The 25,079-nt window shown below is 41.7% G+C and overlaps 1 protein-coding gene across 1 annotated transcript in view; it reads right to left on the minus strand.

The window, feature by feature from the left end:
• Positions 1 to 6,552: 6,552 nt before the first annotated feature.
• DEPTOR (DEP domain containing MTOR interacting protein) overlaps positions 6,553 to 25,079 on the minus strand; it is a 75,868-nt gene continuing 57,341 nt past the window's right edge. Inside the window, exon 10 of the mRNA XM_082046577.1 lies at positions 6,553 to 7,718. Coding sequence (XP_081902703.1) covers positions 7,590 to 7,718 — 129 coding nt within the window. The 3' untranslated portion in view covers positions 6,553 to 7,589. The remainder of the gene's footprint in view (positions 7,719 to 25,079) is intronic.

The raw sequence follows: 25,079 nt of genomic DNA on the forward strand, positions 1-25,079 counted from the left end.
GATTCTTTTGGTACCAAATATGAATATGCAAACTAAAATACTGAGCTCAGATATGAAAACCATATACCAAGTTCAAATATGCAGATGGATCACAGTTACACCAATTTAAGACAATATGTCAATTTTTGCATTGCACCTTTGGGCCGCTCACTGCTCAGACAGGTGGAGGTACCTCTGGGTCTCCCTGACAAAAAAAGTCAGTGGCGCCGGAGCCCATCGGCCCCCCCCGAGCCGGAGCAAGCTGGACTGGGCAAGGCCTTTTTTTGTTTTGTTTTGGTTTGGTTTCTTTTTAGTGTCTCATCTGGTGCGCTACAGCTGTTATTCCAAAACCAGGATTCTTTACATGATGTACATACGGAAAAGCCAAATACAGCACAGCGAGATGAGACACAGCTTGTCACAGAGTTGCGCAAGTCTGAGTACTGGAATAAAGGTAGCATGCTAGCGAAAAAAAAAAAATAACAGCTACTACACACAAAATTTTACCATCACATTCACGCAGTAAAGAACTAAATTACTTATGATCTTCTGTATTATCACAAAACGCACATTTTGAGTCAATGAATTCTCATGATTTAACAGACTGTGAACTTATCGTACCATATAACAAAGACCTACTAAAATTGCAACATACTTAAACCGATACCCACAAAGAAAACAGGTTAATGAGGAAGGCATCTTGCAGACTCTAACAAGTTTGCTGTGACCTGTGTGTTATCAGTTAACTCTCTCTCAGCTTGTTGACGTTCAAACTGTTCCAGCTGTAAAACTGTCTGTAATGATCTAATGATCTCTTGTAGAGATTTATTTTGTCCTGGTCTTCTCACCTTAAAAACAACATTAATTGCAACAAAATTCTATTCTCCGGACACTTTTCCCAATCATTTAACTGAAACAGCAGCCAACACTGATTTCAATATTTAACAAGATCTTCCTTCCTTATAATTCCGAGTGCTTTCCTAAGTTTTAAAACACCTCCCAATACTGATTTTTTTCAGGAACACAACTGAAAACAATTATTCCTGACCCCATCTTGCAAGTAAAAACCTTGAGAAGGGAGAGGGAGGGGTGCTGCTTGCAGCATGACTGGGAAAAATGGGGAGAGAGTTTTACGGCACACTTAAAAACAGCTAGTAAAACAATTAACTCACATTCCTAACAAGCTGCTTGATTTTCAGAGAGGCAATACACAGAAACACATAATATGTACTGTAAAACTTGCAGATAACATATTGATAGCAAACATTAGCATTCTCTACTGCTAATTTCAACACCAATGCTTCCTTAGCTTCTAAGTTTTCAACCTGCTTATCGATGGCCTCTTGAAGATGGTCAATAAATTGCACGTAATTCTCACTGGGACCCTGATTAATAGTTGCAAATGATTTGGCTGCATTGTTGGTTTCAGGCACCTTTATCATAACTTGATATGCGAGGTCTGTTGACTGCCTCAGGATTTCAGAAAGTTATCGTGCCTGTAGTTGTGGTATGTCAACTAGTGTCTCTTCCAGAAGCGCACAGGGTCCCGTGGTTTAACTGCAATCGAAACTGGGGGTAAATCCCAGCTTTTTGGTAAGTTCGGTTTACGCTCTGAAACTCTACCCTCACCCTCAGGAATTCAGTGCGGGTGGGAGGAGGGGGCAGGTTGGAGGGACCCAAATCTGTAGGAATTACGTTATTTGGCTCGGTCTGGCTCACCACGGGGGGGTCCTCCCCACCTAAATCTCCAAGCAAGGGGGGATAGGAAAAAAAATGTCCATTTTTTTCTTCCGCAACTGATAGCGGCGGGGCAGAGGGTTGAACTGTGATTAATGGCGGTGACGCAGACGGCAGAACCACGGTTGATGATGGTAGAGGAGAGGTTCGAGCCGTGATCGATGACAGCGGAGCAGTCGGCCGAACGCACTGGTCCGACTGGTGCTCCAACTGGTGCTCTGAGGGCCCCTCCCGAGACCATGCACAACCCAACGTTGTTTTTTCATGTGAGTCTTTCATAGCTTTTAATTGATCTCGGGGCCACACATATGTATACGAGTCTTTCATAGTTTTTTTCTGATCTCGGGGCCACACATACGTACGCTCCTCCTTTATTCCTTTTAACTTTCCAAGAAGGTGCCGCGGATTCTTATCCGTGTCAGTGAATATGGACTTGGGCGGTTTTGACGAATCTTTAGTAACAGGGGGGATCAGAGTAGTACTTAATCTTGCTTTTTTCTCCGAATCTGGCCCAGGAGAGCCAGGGAGACCATCCCCCTTCACCGCCTCTGCCTGTTGCTGTTTTAACTCTTTCAGAGTGTCTAATAACAAGCGCCACGTCGTTAACAGTTCAGTTGCTTCCTTGGACCCTTGGGTAGCACTATCAAACAGTTTATCTCCCAAGTCCATCCATTGTGACACACTAAATGCTGTCACAGGATTAACCTCTAAACCTTGTGCTTTGCCCCATAGTAACATTTTTCTTAAAGTCAGTTCCGGGAGGCTAACGCCGTGCTTCTTCAGAAGCAGCTTCTATGTGGATAATATAGTACCCTCTTCTTTAGATAAGTTTCAGCCCCCCTGTTCCCGGTAGCTCACCTGCTCCTTAGCGAGGTGTCTTTTCAACGATCCGGATCTTCGGCAGCTCTCCTCGGCTGCTCTCATCAGCTGTACCGGGCTCCGTCTCCACAGCTCTTCTTCGGCTGTTCACAGCTTCACGCTGTCACCTTGTTAGGCGAGATCCTCTTCAGGCAGGATCACGTCGGGGTCACCATATGTCGCGGTTGAGACGGACAAACGACATGGACCAAGTTCTTTCAAGATGAAAGTAATAGGTGCCATTTATTGTTACAAGTGCATTTTTATACAATTCTACCAGTTCATGTGTCTTTTCACTATTGGTTACAAGTTACAGCACTAATATCTCATTGGTTAATTTTGCTGTCATCCATGTTATTCTTCTATCCCCTTCTGTCTCACGGGTATATCTCTCCTTTCTCACGGGTACAAGTCCGTACCTCCAGATACTCCTTTACTCCCTTCCTTCTCAAGGGTAAACCTTAATATCTTCAAGGCTGATTTCTACCCCCATATTTTCTGTCAAGGACTCCGCAGACCCACTGCACTTTCCCACAAACTTCCTTGCCATTCTTCCGCTATATTCCCATACAATACATAACTGCAAATAGAGGACATTCCATTTGACAGTTATAGCTATTGCCTTCTAAATATTTCTGAATTTTGGTGAGGAACTGCAAGTATAAAGACTAAGTACCTATACTTGAAACACTGTCTTTGTAGTATAAATTGATTGTATCATGGAGCTTGACATTCTTTAACATTCTTAGATTATCTGTTGCATTAATGGCTCAGTTTAAAAATGAATGTGTCAGTATTTATGTACAAGTTTTAAGAGAAATCTAATGGTTTAAAATCACTCAACTTCTCTGGAACATCCATTATATTGTTGTCTGCACTGTATATATACAAAAGGAATTATTACACTGGCAGTTACTACTTCTATTTTTATAGTAGCACTTATAAGTGAAAAATGGAAGCCACACTACTCACCAGATAAAGACAAATTTAGAAAGTGTGACTTATGGAAACTTTCACGGCTGTTTTATTGTAAAAGGTTAGAAGTTCTCTCATTTTTTGAAGAGTGGTGTGGTCTAGCTCTACTTATACATGTGACATACACATGCTTTTTCACTTATACAAGTGGTCTAGTTCTAATTATACACTGGGAAGAAAATACTCCTAATTGCAACAATTGATTTCTCAGTCTGTCTTGCATTAGGCAAACATTTTTGCAAACCATATTGTCTCAGTTTTTTCTGTTTCTAAAATTAGTATAATTGTTATTTAACTAAATTAACCTTAAAAACCAGTATTGAATTCCTGGTGTTATCTGAAATTATTAGAACACTGCCCTGTAATCTGATCTTTCTGTCTCCATAGGGAAAAGGAAACCTCCCTGCGTCATAGCTGTCAGCGCGGATGGAGAAAGCAGTCAGTCAGTCCTTTTTCCTAAACCTCAGACTACTCTCTTTGGCTACGTCTATGTTAGTACATCAGATAGGTACCGGGATCATTTTCTGGCCCTAAGGCCCAGTGACACAGGGCACCCTGCACCTCTGTGCCCGAATTCTGATCTCATGTTATTCTCTGAACTATGCTTGGGCAATTTTCTCAGGGGTCTAGACCACGCCAAGGGGGCATGCTGACTGCTAAAACAGGAATCGTGGGACAGTGTTCGACACATCTGTAGCACTCTGTAGTTATTAGTGAGGATATAACCAGAAAAGGAAGAAAATACCCAAACATTCCTCCTGCATGACTTTTTCTTCCCAAACCTCTTCCTGGAGGTAGAAGAGAGTAGTAGGACAAACCCACTGGTAGTGCAGATGCTGCTATGGCACCACTACGTGTTTTCAGTGCTGACAATTTTATTTTCAGGTTCTATGGAGACCTATAATGCAGACAATCAAATTCTGGTATACCTGAAGTGGATTATTGCATTATTTCATGAGTGAAATGCCTTCCATGGGACTAGTTGTGTTCAATAATATACACATGGTATTTGATCTTGATAAAGGTAATCAAAATTACCTATCTTGTAAGAAATATGACAGGAAAAAAGGGAGAAATATGGCACTGAATTAATGCTGCAATTACCTTAACTGCTACTTGAATTTAATTAACTATTATATTGCTTGAGGATGTTCTATAAACGACTTGCAAATGTAGATGTGCAGAAGAGTGGTACTAATCTGTGTTATTAAGGCATAAAGATTTATAGAGGATCTCACAGTAACAAAAAATGCGATCACATACAGGACTAAGTCCTATAAAAACGCTTATCTTTCTAATGACGTTATTACTGCTGATGCCAGGGTTTTTTTCCTTTCTCGTTTCTTGCTTCAGTCCACACTGTGATATTCACGCATCTCTTGAAACGCCTCACTTCTGTGTATGATCTTACATTTCCCCTGGTACTTTGCAGGAAGCAAGGTGCCCTATTATATTCAAAACTCTGTGCCCACTGAAGTGGATGAGAGTTTGACACTGACTCCCGCAGGATGTCTCAGAGGGTATGTATTACTATGTACAGATAAACCGCAATTTAATTGGAAAAGATACATTTCATAGCTTAATTGTTAACTTTGCACCCTTTTTTTTGAAAATACAAAATTTCATTGCATGGATAATTTGAGTACCTTTGCCACACTGAAGAGGGAAATAATTAAATTCCAGATTGCCAATCAAGTTAAGAACACACTATGGAAATCTCCATTAAACAGCAGGCAAGAAACGGTGCTCAAATTGTGACAGAGACTAATGTATCTTGCAAATGAAAATGCCATCTCCAATCTGTAACATAATGATACACACAGATTTCTCCCTGCCCCCATCCCCACTCCTTTCGCTACAGTCTAAAGTGCACTCTGTAATGCATTATTAAGCTAAATTCTGACCCAGTTTCTTAATTATCTGTAAGCTACGGGGAACTTGTAGCAGAATATTAACTACAGCAAGAGATGTAAGACAGCAGGATCCATGATGGCATTAGAGAGAATCATTAGCATTTTGCTGAGAAAATCCTTCACCTTTTAATATTTAACCTAGCCAAACACGTAGAGTTTGTATTTTAAAGTGGTACAAAGTATATATGAACCAAGCCACCAAAACAACCCAGGCAAAAAATAAAACAGAAGTATTTGGGGAGGCATTCCTGGATTCACAAAATCAAAAACCTGTAGCATACTGACACATTTCTGGGACAACAGGATTTTTTCCAGCCGCTCTTTGTGGATACCATCAACACTTGCTACAATCTCATATAATATTGTGTGCTGAACTGTTTATTTCAGATGAACTGTAGAATATAATGTGCTATGGGTTATCCACATGTACCAAAATTTTGGGCTTGCAATAGGGGTAAACAACTGTCATACTAAATGACAGATTGAAAGAATCTTCCAAACACTTTTGTGCCTGGTTAGTATTAAGTTAGGGGTTTCAGTTTTATACCTCCCTGCACTGCTGCGTATTAGTGGAATGTAGTAAGTTTTCTTAGTGAAAAATCAACCATGGATACACTATAGCAGAAACAAAGAACACATTCACTTCTACCTACAAAGCTGCAGGCATATATGATTTTGAAGACTTACTGTATGTCTGATGTAAAAGTGTGAGTGAAAAACATACTGCAAAAGCAATGTATTTATTGAGAACAGTTTTTAATATAAAACACCATTCGAAATTATTTGAGGAAAAAAATACTTTCCCCACCCCATAACTGAAGGATTTCTGGTACGCTCATACAGAAAGTCAAGGTTTAATTGTAAAATTTACACAGCAGAGAAAGCCTGCAGTGTATATTTATAATTTTGTGGACAAGGACGTATGTATTCAGTTCAAAGATAAAAGAAAACCCAAGCAGTCCAATTACCATTGAGTTGAAGAGTCACCTAACTCAGCAGATGATGGAATTTGTATATGCATTTAAAAAAAAAAAAGATTTAATGAATTAATCAACGAAGAAATCATACTGTTTGAAAAAGAGTAAGAGTCAGTTAAATACAATGTTTTATTAGTAATAGTGTCAAATGCAACTCATGTGGCAAATCTGCAGTTTGCAAAACATCTGATGATTGGAAAGTGCTAACAAGCCTTACGTACATTCAAGTACATTGCTTCAATTTGAAGTGTACTCCCCCTGCCAGAGCATCTGGACGTATCATTGCTTGTGCTAACACTGTGAATTCCCACTTCAACCCACCAAATATTCTTATTCTAGGAATAAAGCTGTCCGAAATTTCTCCAAAGTGACAACTGACAAGATTGAGACACCCTTCCTTTACAGAAAAGGGAAAGTAAATCAATGTTTCATGCTTGAGCACCCAAACCAGTGTGTAGGCATCTAAACAAATAGCCTTCTTTTCAAAGGCCAGATTTTGCAAATGCAACACACGCTTTTCCATTTGCATGGTCGTATCTTTTTCCTTCTAGAATAATCTGTGTGTTCGGTCAGACCCAAACATTCACACCAGAGAATGAACAACTTTTTTTTCATGCATGTGCAGTTCATTTGTGCTGGACTGCAGTCAAGCCAGCATGTAGTCAGCTGTCCCTCAGCCCAAGGAGAGAGCAACTCCAGCAGCACACGCTCCCAGGACAACACAGGACACCAGGAGGACATTTACCAACATAAATACGTCGTGCAAACCATCTGTGACATCCTGACCCCACAGTCTTTGGTTCCTTCATCTCCTGAAGTGCTTCGATCCAGTGGTGGACTGAGGAAATCTGCATGGCCTCTTAGGTAGGAAACCATTCTGACTGATGAAGACACACTGGACAGGCAACCAAAAGGCCTTAACTCACTCTCTGTCAGGCAAATAAAAGTCCTTAGTGAAAATATGCTGGTATCTATTGATCATAGCATAATCACCAGTGCTACTATTGTCAAATGAAAGAGAGACCCCCTCCCCCAAAAGCAAAATCATCTATTTAGTTAGACACAGCAACGTTTTTCTCCTTGTATGATGCCGCTCCATGGTCGTTGCTATTTCTGTCATGAAAATGTCCAGTAAGAGGTTTTTTGCTTCTCAGGACTCTATTTCTTCCATCACTTCCATCACAATCGTTCGAGGGCCTGTCAAGATGAGGTTGCTCACTGTCCTGTAATCCACATGGAGAACGTTGAGGCCGTTGACAGACAAAACAAACTGGCAAACCTGAGGAGAATGGAGAGGAACAAAAGGTACGCATTTGACCTTTTTTTGTATGGTTATTTACACAGATATACTTTCAACCCCTGGACATGCAAAACCTCCAGAATTCTTCATATCATCTCATTCAGTACTTTTCAGAAAAACACATTTCTTAGAATTAATCTCTCAAGTAAATTTTCCATAAAATTCTTTGAAATACCACTGCAACTTTCAAACCTGTGGAATTTTGAATTCTTACATAAATAATTCTTATTTATAACAATGATATTCTTCTTATAACAATGGTATTCTCTGATATCAATATTGGTTTTCAAACAATATGGAAAAGCGAGCTCTGGCCATTGCAGTCTGGAGAGCAGTCAGACAGAAAGGGACCTGGGGGTACTAATTGACAGGAAGCTCAACATGAGCCAACAGTGTGCCCAGGTGGCCAAGAAGGCCAATGGTATCCTGTCCTGTATCAAAAATAGCGTGGTCAGCAGGACAAGGGAAGAGATCCTTCCCCTGTACTCTGCATTGGTGAGGCCACACCTGGAGTTTTGTGTTCAGTTCTGGGCCCCTCAGTTCAGGAAAGACATTGAAGTGCTGGAGCGGGTCCAGAGAAGAGCAACATGACTGGTGAAGGGACTTGAACACAAGACCTATGGGGAGAGGCTGAGGGAGCTGGGGTTGTTTAGTCTGGAGAAGAGGAGGCTTAGAGGTGACCTCATCACTCTCTATAACTACCTGAAGGGAAGTTCTAGCCAGGTGGGGATTGGTCTCTTCTCCCAGGCAGTCAGCAACAGGACAAGGGGGCATGGGCTTCAACTCTGCCAGGGGAAGTTTAGGCTGGATATTAGAAATAAATTCTTTGCAGAGAGAGTGGTCAGGCATTGGAATGGCTGCCCAGGGAGGTGGTGGACTCGCCGTCCCTGGAGGTTTTTAAACTGAGATTGGACATGGCACTTAGTGCCATGATCTAGTAAATGGACTGGAGTTGGACCAAGGGTTGGACTTGATGATCTCTGAGGTCTTTTCCAACCCAGTCAATTCTGTGATTCTGTGATTCTGTTACCCTTATTTTGTCTTAAACACTTTCATCAAAACCATTTTATACAGATCTTGGGAGTCACAGTAAAAGTATGCACGTTTCCAGGCTCAGGACAAAGGCTGGATGACAACTTCACTAGATTCAGTGCCAGAACCTCCACCAGTACAGCAAGAACCCAAAGGATCCAAATTCTAGGAAATAAAATCCTAGAAGTTGGAAGTCAGTACTAGGACGGATTAAAATGCCACTGCTATTTTTCAGGAGATATTCCTACACAGACGTAGTTTTTACTTTTTATGCAAACAGTTTTTTGTCTCCTTCAGCAAGTATGGCTCATTAATTAATTTCAAATATGCTAATATTTTGTTTTTTAAAACTCTTCAACTAACGTTGAAAGTCTTGTATCATCAGAGGCCATTTTCTGTCCAAAAAGTCTTGATAGAAATATTCTGATGAACTCCACTGTATATCTTAAAACAGTTAATCAGAAAAAGCCACATCAACATTGTAAAAAAATGGCAAGGAAAAGAAAGATAGTGATACCGATTCCTCAGAAATGTTAAGCCTTCTCTGTATCTAACCAAAATGTTACAGTATTTAGTAAAAAGTCCAAAAATGCCTAGTGTCTAGATCTGTGTTTTTAATGATAAAAATGTGAAGCCCAAAGCAACAATAATATCATTCTGATGTTTCAATGCAAACAATACATTCACCAGAAGGTTATCTTACTCATAAGTGATCTTGAGTCTGTATGAAAGAAGCTATGAAGCAAGTACCACTAGAAATTTTCACACTTTATTTTATATTTTTACCTATTTAGGCAGAAACACACAGAGAAATGTATGCAGGAGAGGGGGGAAGCAGCCCTGGTGCCTTCCCTTGCAAGCTCTACAACAGATTTCCTCATAAGCCAACTCATTTACCTTCTGTGCATCAGCCACCTTTCCTCTCAAGTGAAACGTGTGGTGAAAGTCAATTCCTATTTGTACAAAATGTACCATTTAGGGAAAATTATAGAGGAAGCAAAGCCAATCCAAAAATGTAATGTTTCATCAAGAATGCCACCGACGATTTCAATCTCTGCTCCAGGATGAGCGGTGGCAGCAGCAGCCCCTGAAGGGAGGGTAGAGCTCCCTCTTGCACCGTACCCTTCCAACTCAGAGCTCCTCTGCAGAGCCGAACATCTTGGCATCAGCCTTACTGACAACCTAAAAGATCACTGGCAGTGACACCACTTGGCCAACTTCCCCAGCAGTATGGATCTGTCTTTCCTATACATTCATATGCTTTATTTTAGCTGCAAGTAGCTTTGGGAAAACAGTTCAGTTTTTGCACGCAGACAAAGCCTGCTGAATTTTAAGGATTTTGGTTAAAAAGGTAACCCATCATCCTCTGCAGTGTGCCTCAATTAGTATTTAAGAGGCATGTCTATTTAGTTTAAAATGCAGATTTTTGCAGTATCTATAGGTCTCTCAACTGCCAGTGGTATTTCCTAATGCTTTCTATGGCTTTCCAAGATTGTATCAAGTTTTACTGAATTATAGCTCTGGCTCCAGAAGAATACTTGGGTTGATTTAAAACAGACCTGCAGAAATAACATTGTCTCTTCTGGCTTAATGCAATTTTTGGAAGTTGAATGGCTGACATTTGTTTTACTGCTGCATATTCTCAGACTTCTCGAGTTACTGGAATCCCAATGCATGGGACCCATGTTTGGCCAAGGACAGGCATGCAAGCGTGTGATGGATAGATCTGCATGCTGGATCATGTCAGGGGCATTGAAGAGCCTCCAGGAAACATCCCTGGCAGAGGAACAGACTTTCCAGACCAACCAGCCACTTGTACCAGTGCTGCAACAGTCTAAGTGTGGATGGTACAGGCACCACAGTAGGGAACAGCAATCTGGATGCCAAAGAATGAATTTCTTACGCACAAAACCAAGAGCTGACATGTCTGTGTTCTCAGTGTGTTTGTTTTAATGTACGCCCTTGGCCGTGATATTAATCAGCAATGCATACGGGCTGAGAACAGTCCTTTTCTTGCCGTCCTTTGCACTGGGTCCAAATGGCTTATTAGTTTCACCGTTTCCAGTGGGCAGGTTTAGACGCAAAAAGTCCACCCAAGCCAGAAATGTAGAGAGGAGGACAAGGCACAGAGAGAGTACATCTGTCCTAAAATGGTGTGAAAAGACCTGTGAGGAACAGGATTTGATAATAAAGAGCCAGTCACCCTGGGGACAGAAAGTTCTCTCCACAGCCATCGCTTGGCCAGTGCCCCCAAGGGCTGAGTCTTTGCAAATTCCAGATCTGGCTCCCTCAGGGATAAAGAAATGTGGAGCCATTTGCTGCATCTTGCAGTCCTGAGGAGGGGATAGGAGTTTGCACAGTCCTGAGTACTTTGATATGCTGAGTGCCCACAACTCGCCCAGTTTTCTTCTCCCCGCCCTGGATTTCCATGCAGTGCTGCATCCAGAAATGGGCAATGAAATGCAGTTCTGCTTCATGTATTTTGCCTCAAAAAATCCCACATTGTGCATTGCTCTCTTGGTGGAGTTACAAAACGAGCGAGAACAAGCAAGTACCCAAAAACCAGCCCTGACTGAGTGTATCAACCCACATATTATTATCTTAGGAATTTTCTTAAGGAGACTGGTTTATAAAACCATGATGATTTAATGTTACATTTATAAAAACACATTTCAAAAAGCTGTAAGTGCTCAGCTCATAGCTACAGCTGTTAAGGGCTTTGTAACTATAAATACGTAAAATTTGTCTGTTGGTTTCCATGCATCAGTAACTATAATAGATAATAAACTAAAGTTAAAAGAGCCTCAAAGAGCCTTTTATTGCTCATTTCCTCATAGCTCTCCAAGGAGCCTGACAGGAGATAAGCATCCATTTTTATCCCTCAGACTTCAAGAAATGACAAAGCCCAGAATAAATTCCAGCCGTGTTGTTGGTCAGGATGTGGTGATCTAAAAACCACAGAAACAATAACAGTTAAATAAAGGAACACCGAAGTGAAAAGACTCCCTTAATTAAATTCAAATATTCGAATGTTACAGTAATAAACATCTATTGTTAAGCATTTCAGTTTCCCACCCTGGCATACAGCAGCTCACAGAAGTAGGGACAGCAGAAAAGGCATCTCTGTCTTCCTGCAGGTTTTCACTGGCACGTACAGAAGGTTTAACCAAATCCAGGTGTTCCCAGGAAAAAGAAAACTTCAACTTTGGACTCACATATGAACAGAAAGGACCTGGGAAAATATCGCTTAAAGAAGTTTGCAAAGATTCGTCATGCCGTTTATCATCAAACTGAAGATGGCGAGAAGAGGAATTATAATTAGTTACCATAACATTTAATGGCCAAAATCAGGATTGTGCTGTACTTGGAGCTGTACAACCCTTCCTCCCCCTCACTAGTTATTGCTCTTCCCTCCACAGAGAGATTTGGCTGCCGGCTCCACCTTGGTCTTGCCAAGCTGCCCTGGAGATGTCCATCCACACCCTCGGATTTTCCTGTCAGGAGAACTGCACGGCAGCCAAACCCAAGCCCCGCTCCCTTGCAGGTGCTGCCTGTGCTGGGGCTGGACACGGAGCCAGCGCTGACCAGGAGCTGCGGGGAGGATGAGGGCGGGATGATCCTGAGGGATGTCAGGGACCAGCTGCAGGAATGGGCACAGAATTGCACAACTACCTTAAATTCAATAAAAACATAGAATAGTTTGAGTTAGAAGGGACCTTCCCGGGTCATCCAGTCCAACCCCCTGCCATGAGCAGGGACATCTTCAACCAGATCAGGTTGCTCAGAGCCCCATCCAGCCTGGCCTTGAATGTCTCCAGGGATGGGGCATCTACCACCTCTCTGGGCAACCTGGGCCAGTGTTTCACCACCCTCCTTGTAAAAAGTTTCTTCCTTATGTCTAACATGAATCTTTCCTCCTTTATTTAAAAACCATCACCCCTTGTCCTATTTTAACAGGCCCTGCTAAGAAGTCTGTCCCCATCTTTCTCACAGGCCCCTTTTAAGTATAGAAAGGCCACAATAAGGTCTCCCTGGAGCCTTCTCTTCTCCAGGCTGAACAACCCCAACTCTCTCAGCCTGCTCTCACAGCAGAGCTGTTCAGCCCTCTCACCATTTCTGTGGCTCCTCTGGCCCCTCTCCAACAGGTCCATGTCTGCCCTGTGCTGAGGGCTCCAGAGCTGGACACAGGACTCCAGGTGGGGTCTCACCAGAGTGGAGCAGAGGGGCAGAATCACCTCCCTCCACCTGCTGGCTCACAAAGTACCCTCCCCATTTCTGTCACTAATTCTTACTTAGCGTTCTGCCTCAAGATGACCTTAATATTTATGAATGCTACAGGAGTAGCATTCAGGAGGATAGGCAGTTAGCCTAGAGCCTGCCGTTTGTGCTGTAGGCTTTGGTCACCTGTCCTTGTGGAGCCAGGCCTCGATTGCTGGACTTTTTTTCTATTTATTATCTATATTTTAAAAACTCTTTAAAAATGTCCTTTCTTTTTCTAGGTACACTTTTTAGAAGATACTGTGAAAGATCATGAAGAACTGGAAATTCCCACCATGGAATCTGATTTAAAATCATGATTGCACAGTTCTTTGACACAGTCCTAAAAAAGCATTTACTTTTCCAGCTGCAGTTAGTGCAACTATTCATCACTGGTCACGAAGCAAGTAACAGCCACACAGAGTCAACAGATAATCTATCTCAAAACAGTAGGATATTTGATATAAATTTTCAGAAAAACTTGAGATGAAGAGGAACGTGGACATCCAGATCAGTGTCTGGAATCAGTGTTTTTTTACTAACTTTTCTTTACAAAAGAGAGTAGAAACACTATTATGAATAAGGATCTAATAGGCACCAAAGACATCAATGGTACCAAATACAACATAGGTTCAAAATTCTTGAATACAAGGCTACATTATGCAACAACACATTCAACATAGTAGCAAAAATGCTGTTTTTCAACAGTACTGTTGCTTTACCCAATTATCTGGGTGGTGATGGGACCATCCAAGGTCTAAGACACAGGACACTTGAGTTTTCTCCACCGCCACCAAGGGCAATCAAACAACAAGGTTTGCGTGGGCTGTTTGGCACTGATAGCTGCTCTGGCATCAGGTGTGAACAGCGTAAAAAGATGCCGAAAGCATTGCCACCCATTCACGTCCATTGAAGGTGTGAATATTACTGCACATGTGGCAACTACATGAACAAAAATCTTAGAAAAGAGTGAAATCCAGCCCTGCAATAATCTTACACTCTGGAGCAACTGGGATTTCACCTCTGGACTCTGCGCAGATCTGAACCAGATTTCTAGCAGCTGGCAGCTCCAACCAGGGCCACATCCTGCTGCAAAGCAGATCCCTTTGAAACCAAGGCACGTCAAAAGTTATTAGCACACTGCACAGAAACGGGCAGTTGCTGGGAAAGCTGTGTGTGAATCAGGGCTGGCTCAATCGTCCACCAAGAGACAGACTGGATTTAACCCTTTGCTCTGTTCATAACTTGTGTGCACAACAGTTTACATACAGTTATCAGATAGTTTAGGACACACTCCCTTGACTACTTTTTCTTCTTATCAGCTGATGTGATGCCAAAGTCACACAGATAATTTTTACATTAAGACAAGCCATTTCCAAAATACATGGAAAAATACACTGGTTTCTTTTTAGTATATTTTTTTTAACCTTATGAGCATCAAATAGAAATGATGAATTCAGGCAAATGTAGGAGTCATTTTCAACCCTTGAAAGTTTTTCAGCAGTTTTCCTAAGAACTAAAATAAAAGCTTCTAAGTATAACTTCTTTCTGAGCTGTCTCAAGAAAAGTATATTTTGACAGTTTTACAGAATAAAATTGATGCCAAAATTGACAATATAACTATTTCAAACAGAAAAGAATATTCCAATTTAGTGTTTTTGCTTTTCTTATTTGCTAATGAAAACTAAAATGAAATCCATTATAGAAACAGCCTGCTTACATTTCTGTTACAGAGATGCCCTCAATAATTATAAATAAATGCTGTTTTCATATCCTGCTGATCCTGCAGGGACAAGGATCAGCTGGCCAGTTTGAGTAGCACAAGCTTAAAATTGTTATTCTGAATCTCACTGTGATCTACCAGAGGAAAAGTTCCTCATGTGTGATTGGCAAACCCATTGATTTTATATGTGTAACTTGCACTAGGGACCTGTGAGATCCTCTTTTCTATTAAATGTCAGGCCAGGCTATCTGTAATAACCCTTCTCTACAGGCAATCATGCAAACTGGGGCTGAGGAGCTAACATTGTGCAATTGTCAGTGACCTGGAGATGTCTTAAGCAGCAAGAACTCAAGCTGTTCACCCTTTTTAAAACTCTGGGCCAGTTCTAAGATGGAAAACTTACTGGCTGATTCCTGGGCTATGGCCCCCACCAGGTTACTGAACAGCTGAAACTGAGAAGAAAAAAAAACAAGCAAAAAAAGAAAATATATTCTTTACCATCACTTGTTTAAAAAGGTGACGTATCTGCTTTGGCTTTTCTTATCTTGCTTACAGATTTCACCAAAATTTGGAGAAGGTTTAGGTGCTACAGAAATATAACATCTGAAACTCAGCTTTCCAGCCTTCAGCAAAGGGGAAGGGGACATCCAAACTTTCAGCATTTCAAAGGAGGAGTTAGGCTTCCAATGTGATTTCCCTCCCTCACATTCCCCCTGTTCCTCTGGGGATGCTGGGAACCACTGCTCCCACTGCCGCCTCCCCAGCACCACTGCGCTCTCAAGCAAACAGATGGAAACCAAGGCATCATTTTGAAAATCTAATTTAAATATGAAGGAGTTGAGAAATTAAAAGTAAACACTCCCATTTAAGTCCATTATTTCATCACAGAGGAACAAAAAATGGCAGTTTCTACTTTTTGTTGCAGTTATCATTTAAAATGAAGCTATTTATAAGTGGGTAACCATGCAGGTTTGCCCTGCTGGTTGTTAGATCTCTTGAGTAAATCTCTTGAGATAATTACCACGTCATCACCTTCTGCCTCACACACCATGCCATGGGTTTGTAAACAAAACACATAGTGCCAACACCGGGGAACGAGGTTTCCCTGTCCTTAGAGATGAAAGAAATAATCTTACTTTTAAAATAAATGTGCTAAAAAAAAAAAAAAAAAAAAAAAGGTTTGTTTATTAAAAGCTGGAGCAGTAAACTGATCTGGGACCCCAGAACCCTTTCTGCTGACAGACAGGGACACCCTTGGTCTGAAATGCCATGGCTACAGGTATCAAACCTCTTCCAAGAGGAGGAGGGTTGGCAGCAGGACTTGGTGCCCGTGCTCCCCAGCGGTGCTGCCGTCCCTGTGCGCTGGCTCTGGGGAGCAATGCACCCAAGCCAGGCACTGCTCCCTTTTCATCTTGTGCCAGCAAAAATAAATAAATGAAAGACTTGACTCCAAGCAAAATAAGTTCCCTGATGTGCCTGACACGGTTGGAGGAAGGAGGCAATAGATACATATCTGGCTGGAGGCAAAAGGGAAAGAGGGAGATGAAAAGGAGGTGAAGATAGGATCAACCTTTCTGGCAGCAGCTTGCACTCAGATAAGCAAACTGCAGCTTAAGTTTTCAGATAACTTGAAGTCCCAGGGAAATCAATGGCAAGATGGATACTAGGGTAGAAGGAACAAGTGCAGAGAAATCTGAGGAGAGAGGGTGCTCAACACCCTTACACACACACCCTGCATTTATGCTGATACAGGGGTTCTTCTGTTTTAATAGGTAACCCACAGCCATAAAGCAGAGGAATCCCCATGCTCAGCAAAGAGCCCAGGCCACAGAGATGCTGAACATGCTGCCCCAGAAGAGCCTAAAACATGAGACTGACCTTCTAAATAAAAGCAAACACAGGCAGCACTGAAGTATTTGCTCCCACTCTGCAAAGCTTTACACTGTCACACTGGAATAAGGAAAAGAGATGAAAATCAGAGGTCCTAAAAGTTATATTTCACGTTAGGTTTTATCTTTTTTTTTTTTAATCTTTTTTTTAAATCTTTTTTTGAAGAATTAATACAATCTTGCTAGGATTAGTAAATCAAAGCTGGAATCTAACAACTCAAAACCTACTGCATGTCACCGGAAGGTTAAAAAATCATGCAATGTCGTCTTCTGCATAATTGAGGTTACTGGATGAAACAGAATAAATTGCAGCTGTGTGTTGAGCTCTGTAAATATCTCTAGCAAATGTGTAATTGGCTGTAGAGTGGGTGGTGTGGGAGTAGGCAAGTATCCAGGTCTTGCATAAACACGGGATTTTCTCTCTAGAGGGATGCATTTCTCGTTCAATGTTTACCCCAGTGCTAAGCTGGCTCACTGTCCCATCAGTGGGCTAGAAACTGGGAACCAGCAGAGCACGATACAACGCATAGCAGAGAAAAACCAGCTCCATTTACAGAATTACAAATATAAGTGTGTAATGCTGGCTCTCCATCTTGGTCCGTGGCTGCAATCTGGTATAGGTGGTTTGTCTGAGCAAGGCTTCATGACATACATTTATTCCATACTTCTTTGATATTTTAAAAAGCAGCTGAATTTTTTATAGTATTCCAAACTCATAGGCCTCTAATTAAAAATCAAAACAAAAACCAAAACAGAAATTAAAAAACATAATATAAAAATTACGTAATAGAAAAATAATAAATACATCTAATAAAATATCTTTTATAAAAGTATAATAATATAATAGTATAGTAGTAGTATAGTATAATCATAATAGCAGTAATTCACATAATATAAAATTAAGTCACGGATACTCAAAGAGCCTCATCATTGGTTCAGATAGTGTCTCCCTCCCTCCCCACTGATGGGAATCAATGGGAATTTAAGGGGTTTTTTTTCACCAGGAATAGAATGAAAGCATTACTGTGCAAACTCCACAAATAGAGTGGACAAATTAGAGGGGGAAAAGAGCTGACCTAACAGCCCATGAGAACAACTCTTTCTTTGGGGCAGGCGGCTTTCGGTCTGCACACAAGTCTCTGCTCTGTGGCAGCAAAGGCTCCCCAGTGGATTGACTGAGGGGTCAGACAAATGCCAACAGAGCAAATGGGAATTACTCATATAGGTAAACTGAAGCTACCTGCAGACTCCTGGATGGTAATAACATAAGGATGTAATCCCCTGAAATGCAAACCTTCCATAAATACAGAATAGGGAAATATAGGTCACTGCTTCTCTTGGCCCTCACTGGGAACTGGTGTGTGCCAGTCCCAGTGAGAAATGCCCACAGGTAAAGCTGAGCTGGGCTGGGCCATGTCAGGAAAGCAAACCAGTGACTGCATGCTTAACTTTATAAGCATTTTTATAGTATACTGCAATTTGATACCCACAACAGAGCAGCTCTGAAAATGTTAAATAACTTGAATGGCTAAAGGTGTCTCTGGGTGAAATACTGCATCAGCAGCAGGAAAACAGGGAGTCTTAGCTTAGAAATAACGTCTTTTGATGTTTGGGTTGATCTTTTAGTGTTGTTTTGTGTGGTTCTTTTTGGTTGGTTGGATTTTTTTTTTTTTTTGCTTTTTCCTGGTATATCTATACCTAAGCTAGAGTTGCTGAAAGTAAAACATACATAATAAATAAAGAACCTGAAAGATATATACCTGTTTACTTGCAAGGTCAAATATAATTAGGCTAAACAAACTAAATGTATTTCATTTAAAGCCCATATTAGCTAAAAACAGTCCCTAAAGCAGCCCAAACAAGGGCAGTTGGACCCATGCAGGGCACCCTCAGCACCCTCCGGTATCAAGACCGTAATGAGCAGGAACAGTCTGCACCATTTGAGACAAACAGCTGCTCTCTGTTTGCACAGACAAAAGTGCAATTGTTTTTCCATGTGTTTGACTAGCTCAACAGAGCCTTGGCTTTAACGCAACATGTTTCCCGAATTATTCGCTTATATCATGAGGGGAAGCCGGCTTGTGCCTTGAGCGGCAACGAGAAAAGACAGGGAAAAGCGTGGGGAAGGGTCTGCAAAGAAGCAGAGACCTGCAGAGACCTGGGGCAGAGACCTGCAACAGCCATGGGGCTGCAAACCCACTGACATCTGAGGACCCCTTCGAGGCTTCAAGTGAAATGGATATTGCAACTAAACCTAATAATACAAAAAGCTTTTAATCCTCAACTGAGTGCAAAAGCAGTTCAAAATGCCAGCATTTTGCCGTACATTTTGAAGATTTCAGCCATTCTGCAGATAAGTTTTCCAGATGAGAGTCCTCTCTTTAGAGAGCCTGGACTACCTAAGACTGTCCTGCAATAGCCTAAGCAAGCTCGAGCAAGGGTAAGATCCCAGCTGTTCTGGCAGGCAGCAGAACTTGCTGTTCAATGGGCTACAGACCACGCTGGAATTTGGAAGCTGTATCACAACACAAACGCAGCCCTGTTTAACAGTGCAGCTGAAACCAAGACTGCTTTCTCTCTTTCTGAATGGCCACAGCTGTAAGACTTCAGAAATAATCAAGAAAGCATTTTCATAAATGCAGGGTGTTCAGATATCTGGGTTATCCCACCATAAAACACCACTTACTCAAAAAGCATTTTTAAACCTACTTCTTATTAAAATAATGTGACTAAACTAAAAAAATCCACTGACCTCCAATTGTGAACCTGCAGACAATCTTTTTTTCTGAATTGTGTTTACTATTGATGAGAAGGAGCCAATGTACAGATACAAGTATCATAGGTCACTTGTTGCCCAACAGCATTTTAGGTGACTTGGCTACAAACAAGTTCAATTCTAACGTCAACTATACTGCTGTGAGTGCAGAAAAAAAGAGCTCAGAGCTATTATGAAACTTTCTGCATTTGCATAAGGTTTCAGTTGTTGTAAAAAAAAAATAGTCATTTTATTGCCCAGTAAAACTCACTGTTAAGAGTCTTTAGAAATAAGCACACAGAGTTATTGGATATCTAATAGTGTTCTGCAGGCCAAAACTCAGGTCTGTGATAAGCAAGTAAAACCCTGCTAAATCTGCGTCCTATAAGTTTAGGGAAAAAATGCACTGTTAAAGGTAAAATTCATACTCAAAAAGATAAATCCACTCTTTTTATATTTCACCTAGGAATTCTCACTGTCTTAATCCCTCTCTCTATAGTGAATAACATGGGTCCCGTTATTCAAAAACAGGACTGAAAATCATAAATGGAATTTTTCTATTTTCTTTTGTGTGTGCGGGTTTCAGTTTACATCCCGCTGCAGTGACGTTTGAGCACTGCGCTACCTGTCTGCATGGGAGCGGAACTTTCCCCCTATATCTCAGGGAGGTGACTTTCCACATGCAGAACTTTGATTTATTTATCATGTAACTATCCCTGATAGCCACAGCAAGCACCTAGTCTATAGTCCAATGTAAGGCTCGCTTGCTTTTTTTAGGTGATTTTATGTCCACTGACTCAGAAGAACAGAAGCCCATGGTCCTGGTGGACTTGATCCAAACACAAATCCCTCAGCAGGAGGAGGAGGAGGATGGTTTAGCAAGAGGACAGTTGTACAAACTGAATTTGAAACCCAGTAGAGCCTGTGCTGGTGTAACTTCGCTGCACGGGAGTCAATAGGTCCAGTCTGTAAATTTGGGTCTGCATGTTGCTCTGAGACTGGGAAACCCAGACCTCGTGCTGTGAAACACAGCCCTGGGAAACACAAGGAAAATTTAGCAAACCTGGAGTTTTATTCATTTGTACTGGTACAAAAATGGATCTACTCATCAAATGTTTTGATTACATCAGATTTCTTGGCATTTTCCATCTGTCTAATCCCACAGTACTTTACAAGAATACCTATGTATTCTGGTAGGGAAACAGGGTAATTGCACAGAGAGTTTGTGACAGGGTAAAGGAAAGTATCCAAACCCCAACTGTGTTTTCCATGGGGCTACCACGAGGCAGGTTCCAGCAGCAGGCCAGTGGTACAGTGTCTCTAAGACAGTCTCCTGCCACTCAGAGAGGCCCAACAGGCTTCCACCATGGAAGAGGAATAAATCAGACTGAGTAGCTGGTACAGCAAAGGGGCAGAAGAGAGACTGACTGGCAGCTCATCCAACGATGCACTGGGATTCCCAAGGACAAGGAGAAAACTGCTGTGAAAACATTCAATTATTTCAGTCAACCCATAGACACTGTGCTAATGCAAAGGATGATCAAGGTCATAAGGACTCCGTTGTTGTACTTGTAGTATTCTGTAATGAAAGCAAAGGAGAGATTTGCCAAACCCTGTCTCCTTTTGGCAACCAGACAAAAGTTCTGGCAGTACACACAATGCAGCTCCCAAAACCACATTTTCCTTCAGTAAGAATCACAGAATCACAGAATGTTAGGGATTGGAAGAGACCTCGAAAGATCATCTAGTCCAATCCCCCCCGATGGAGCAGGAACACCCAGATGAGGTTACACAGGAATGTGTCCAAGTGGGTTTTGAATGTCTCCAGAGAAGGAGACTAAACAACCCTCCTGGACAGCCTGTTCCAGAGCTCTGTTACCTTCACTGAGAAGAAGTTTCTTCTCATATTTAAATGGAACCTCTTGCTCCTTGTTCTATCATTGGTTGTTACCGAGAGGAGTTTGACTTCATCCTTGTGATACTCACCCTTCACATATTTATAACCATTAATGAGGTCACCCCTCAGTCTCCTCTTCTCCAAGCTAAAGAGCCCCAGCTCCCTCAGCCTTTCTTCATAAGGGAGGTGCTCCACTCCCTTAATCATCTTCGTTGCCCTGCGCTGGACTCTCTCCAGCAGTTCCCTGTCCTTCTGGAACTGAGGGGCCCAGAACTGGACACAATATTCCAGATGTGGTCTCACCAGGGCAGAGTAGCGGGGAAGGAGGACCTCTCTGGACCTGCTAACCACCTCCCTTCTAATACACCCCAGGATGCCATTGGCCTTCTTGGCCACAAGGGCACAGTGCTGGCTCATGGTCATCCTGCTGTCCACCAGGACACCCAAGTCCCTTTCCCCTACACCACCCTCTAACAAGTTGTTCTCCAACTTATACTGGAACCTGGGGTTGTTCCTACCCAGATGCAAGACTCTACACTTTCCCTTGTTATATTTCATTAAATTTTTCCCCACCCAACTCTCCGGCCTGTCCAGGTCTCTGGATGGCAGCACAGCCTTCTGGCGTGTCAGCCACTCCTCCCAGCTTGGTGTCATCAGCAAACTTGCTGACAGTGCAAGAGAAGTGACAGAGAAGCCCTTAGTTTGGTGAGAGGGCTGACTTCACAAAACTCTCAGACAAGATGAGATGGGTGCAATGCAGTTTGCTGCCCGGTACTCATACAACTATGTTATTATGAGAATTTTGATGGCAATAATCCCAGTATGGAGTAACAGGGTTTTAAGGTAAGTGCAACCTATTGAAAAGTGGTAACAAGATTCACTTTAAAAAAATTGGGAACTACTCATTGAGGTTAATTAAACACTCCCACTGGAAATGGAAACTTTGGGACAGTTACAGAGGCATCACCCCAGCTCACCAGCAAACTCCTTGAGCAAATGATGACCACAGATCAGAAGGAGAAGGCAGACACAGAATAGGAATACACAGGCACAGAATCATGCATTGATCGGGAAAGTGTGCTGACTGATATACCTGCTGTTAGACAGTTGTCAAGCACAACCAACCACTAATCCATTTTTCATTTGAAGGCAGAGTTGAGTATTTTCACATTCATGAATATTTGATCTCTTCCAACTTCTGTTAAATTATCATACCACTAACACAGCTGCCTTACCAATTTTTTCTTTAGAGTCTTTTAGAAAGATTTATTCTAAAGATCAAATGAAAAAAAGAAAAAAAGCATCCAAACTGTTGACCATTATGTTCTTACTGTGCTCTTAATACGTCCTAATGTGACAACCACTCTTCTTGAGCATGACTTACAAGATGTTCGAGGCTAATCGCTACCCTACTCAGCTCACTCTCACCAATCTCTGTGATGGACAGTCACACATAAAATCTGAGGTTCTGGTTACAGCTACATAAAGAGAAAGACGAGCCAAAACTTATTAGAATTTTCTTTGGTTTTGCAAAACAAGAGCTGATTTTATGGTAAAATATCAAATCTGTTTTCTTAAAATTAAATTTCTCTAAAGACATAGGTGCTTAAATACATTTTCCACATTTCTCTGGAGAAGAATGGACCTTTATGTTATAGTTTATTATTAAATACTATCAGAAAATGAGGCACTCACTTATGGAGACATGTTTGAAACACACACATTTGTATTGAAGCCCTACAGCAGTGGCATTCATAGCATGCAGTGCTACACACATTTAGCTCTGCTGCTTCTCTATTTATGGACATACTATGAAAGCAGTTTGTCAGCAACTTTTTTTGAGTGTTCACATTACCAAATGCATTCATTCTGAATTCACTCTAATGTAATTATCAAATTCAGGGCTGATAACACAGCGAAAGGAAAACACCAACCTGTTCCAGTGTTTTCACGCTGTAATTGAAAACAGATGGCAACTCATGTAATTTATGCTTTTCTACAATCAGTAACATGTTGGTATAAGATAAGAATTCTGAGACTGAATTCAACAACACCATACGCTAGTGCACAGTATAAATATTTATCCAAACGTATTTCTTCTCATTTAAAGCTCAGTCACATGAGATACTGCAAGTACACTTTGGATACCCCCCGTGCTTTAAAGGGTTAGGGCCCCAGCACCAAACATGGAGCTACCTTCCCTCTCCTAAGCTTTATGGAGAGGTTTAAATGGATGCATGCCCATTGTGCCTTATTTGTTTAACATAAATCCCAGTCTTCAGGCTCCCACTAGGCTGCCTTTAGGAGTTAAAAAGAAGTTTCTCACTTATGATGTCCAAGCTTCTCTACTTTTCCCATTATCTTGTAAAATACTGGAGACTGGCCATGGCCATAAATGGGATACCTTCTCCAGGAGGAACAATTTTTTTTTTTTTAGGATTTTGAGACTGGTTTATCTTGCTTGTCAAACAGTTAAGCAATCACCAGGTGTGAGGTCAGACTGGCAGGGACCACAGAATGAGTTTTGCATTTCTCTGCAGCATGGGGTACGTTCAACCTCCCAAAAATCTCACAGTTCAAATTTCTTCCTATGGCAGGAATCTAAGACAGTGGCAATTCCTCCGACATCACGTTTTTGGTTTGGTTTTTCCCCCACTTGGCACCTTATAATGCGCAGCCTTTAGTTCTTTATGTTACAAGTCTGTAACATTTTGTGCTTGTGGCAGTAGTTGGACTTTTTGGGTTAATCAAATAGTACCTATGTTCCTTTGATTGCAGGGAGACTGGGCTTGATGACCTCGATGAACCTGACAGCAATCTGCTCCATGAGACAGCAGCTACTCAGTTACGCTTGAGATTTGGCTCTTATTCTGCTCGTGAAATCATTTGAGAACCCGCACCTGAAATAAGCATTTGTGAATGCAGAAGACGATGCCACAGGCAGAAAATTGATGAGGCTGACCTCCTCTCTGCGCCAGCTTTTAAAGATCAGAAGAAGAGCAGAACCATGGTCAAATGGTCCTGTCTGTATGCCGTAATCCCCAAGCAAAGCTCAAAAGAGAAGGGTTGCTACCAGTGACCATACGTGGTCTCCCAAACTCCCTGCTACTAACTGGAATGAAGAAGAACTAGAATAGGACAGAAAAGCTTGAGTGGCTGTTGGCAATTTATATGATACCTTGGCTACAACAGCTACAAATACTGATTTGCTCAAAATCAGTGTAAGGAATCGTATATTCTCTAGCATTCCTCAAAGGTCAGAGCTGGGCACTGATTTCTCCAGCCTAAGGGAAGAACAGTTAATCAGTTAAATGAGTGATTAATTTGCCTCTTTCACAAGCCTCACACTAAGATACATCTGCCCATTTTATTCCACTGCTGCAGTGGTCTCACACTAAATAACAAGGTGTGATGCATGATTTAAGTCACTAGTTGGAAGTCAAATTGTGTAACTTTTCAAAGAATACTTGTACCTTAAAACCTGAAATTAATTTGCAGAATAAAACACTGAAAAAGGCGGGAAAAGAGTTTTCCTGAAAACAACTGGCCATATTTAGCAGTGTCATCCGCAGAGACCTCAATTTTGCAGCCAGTCAATACTGAATCTTAAAGCAACTCGAGTACTTCAAAATTGTGCTGTTCCTGTCTTCCCCTGCTGACGACAGCAGACAGCAAAACAGAGCTGCAAATAACTTAGAAGTACACATCGTAACACCGACTCCCTTCACAGCCCCGCGTCGCCTCCAGCTCCCACTTGTTAACGCGCCTACAGCAACCACGCTCTTCA

Source organism: Streptopelia decaocto (assembly GCF_964273445.1).
Source record: "Streptopelia decaocto genome assembly, chromosome: 2".
Lineage (NCBI taxonomy): Eukaryota > Metazoa > Chordata > Aves > Columbiformes > Columbidae > Streptopelia > Streptopelia decaocto.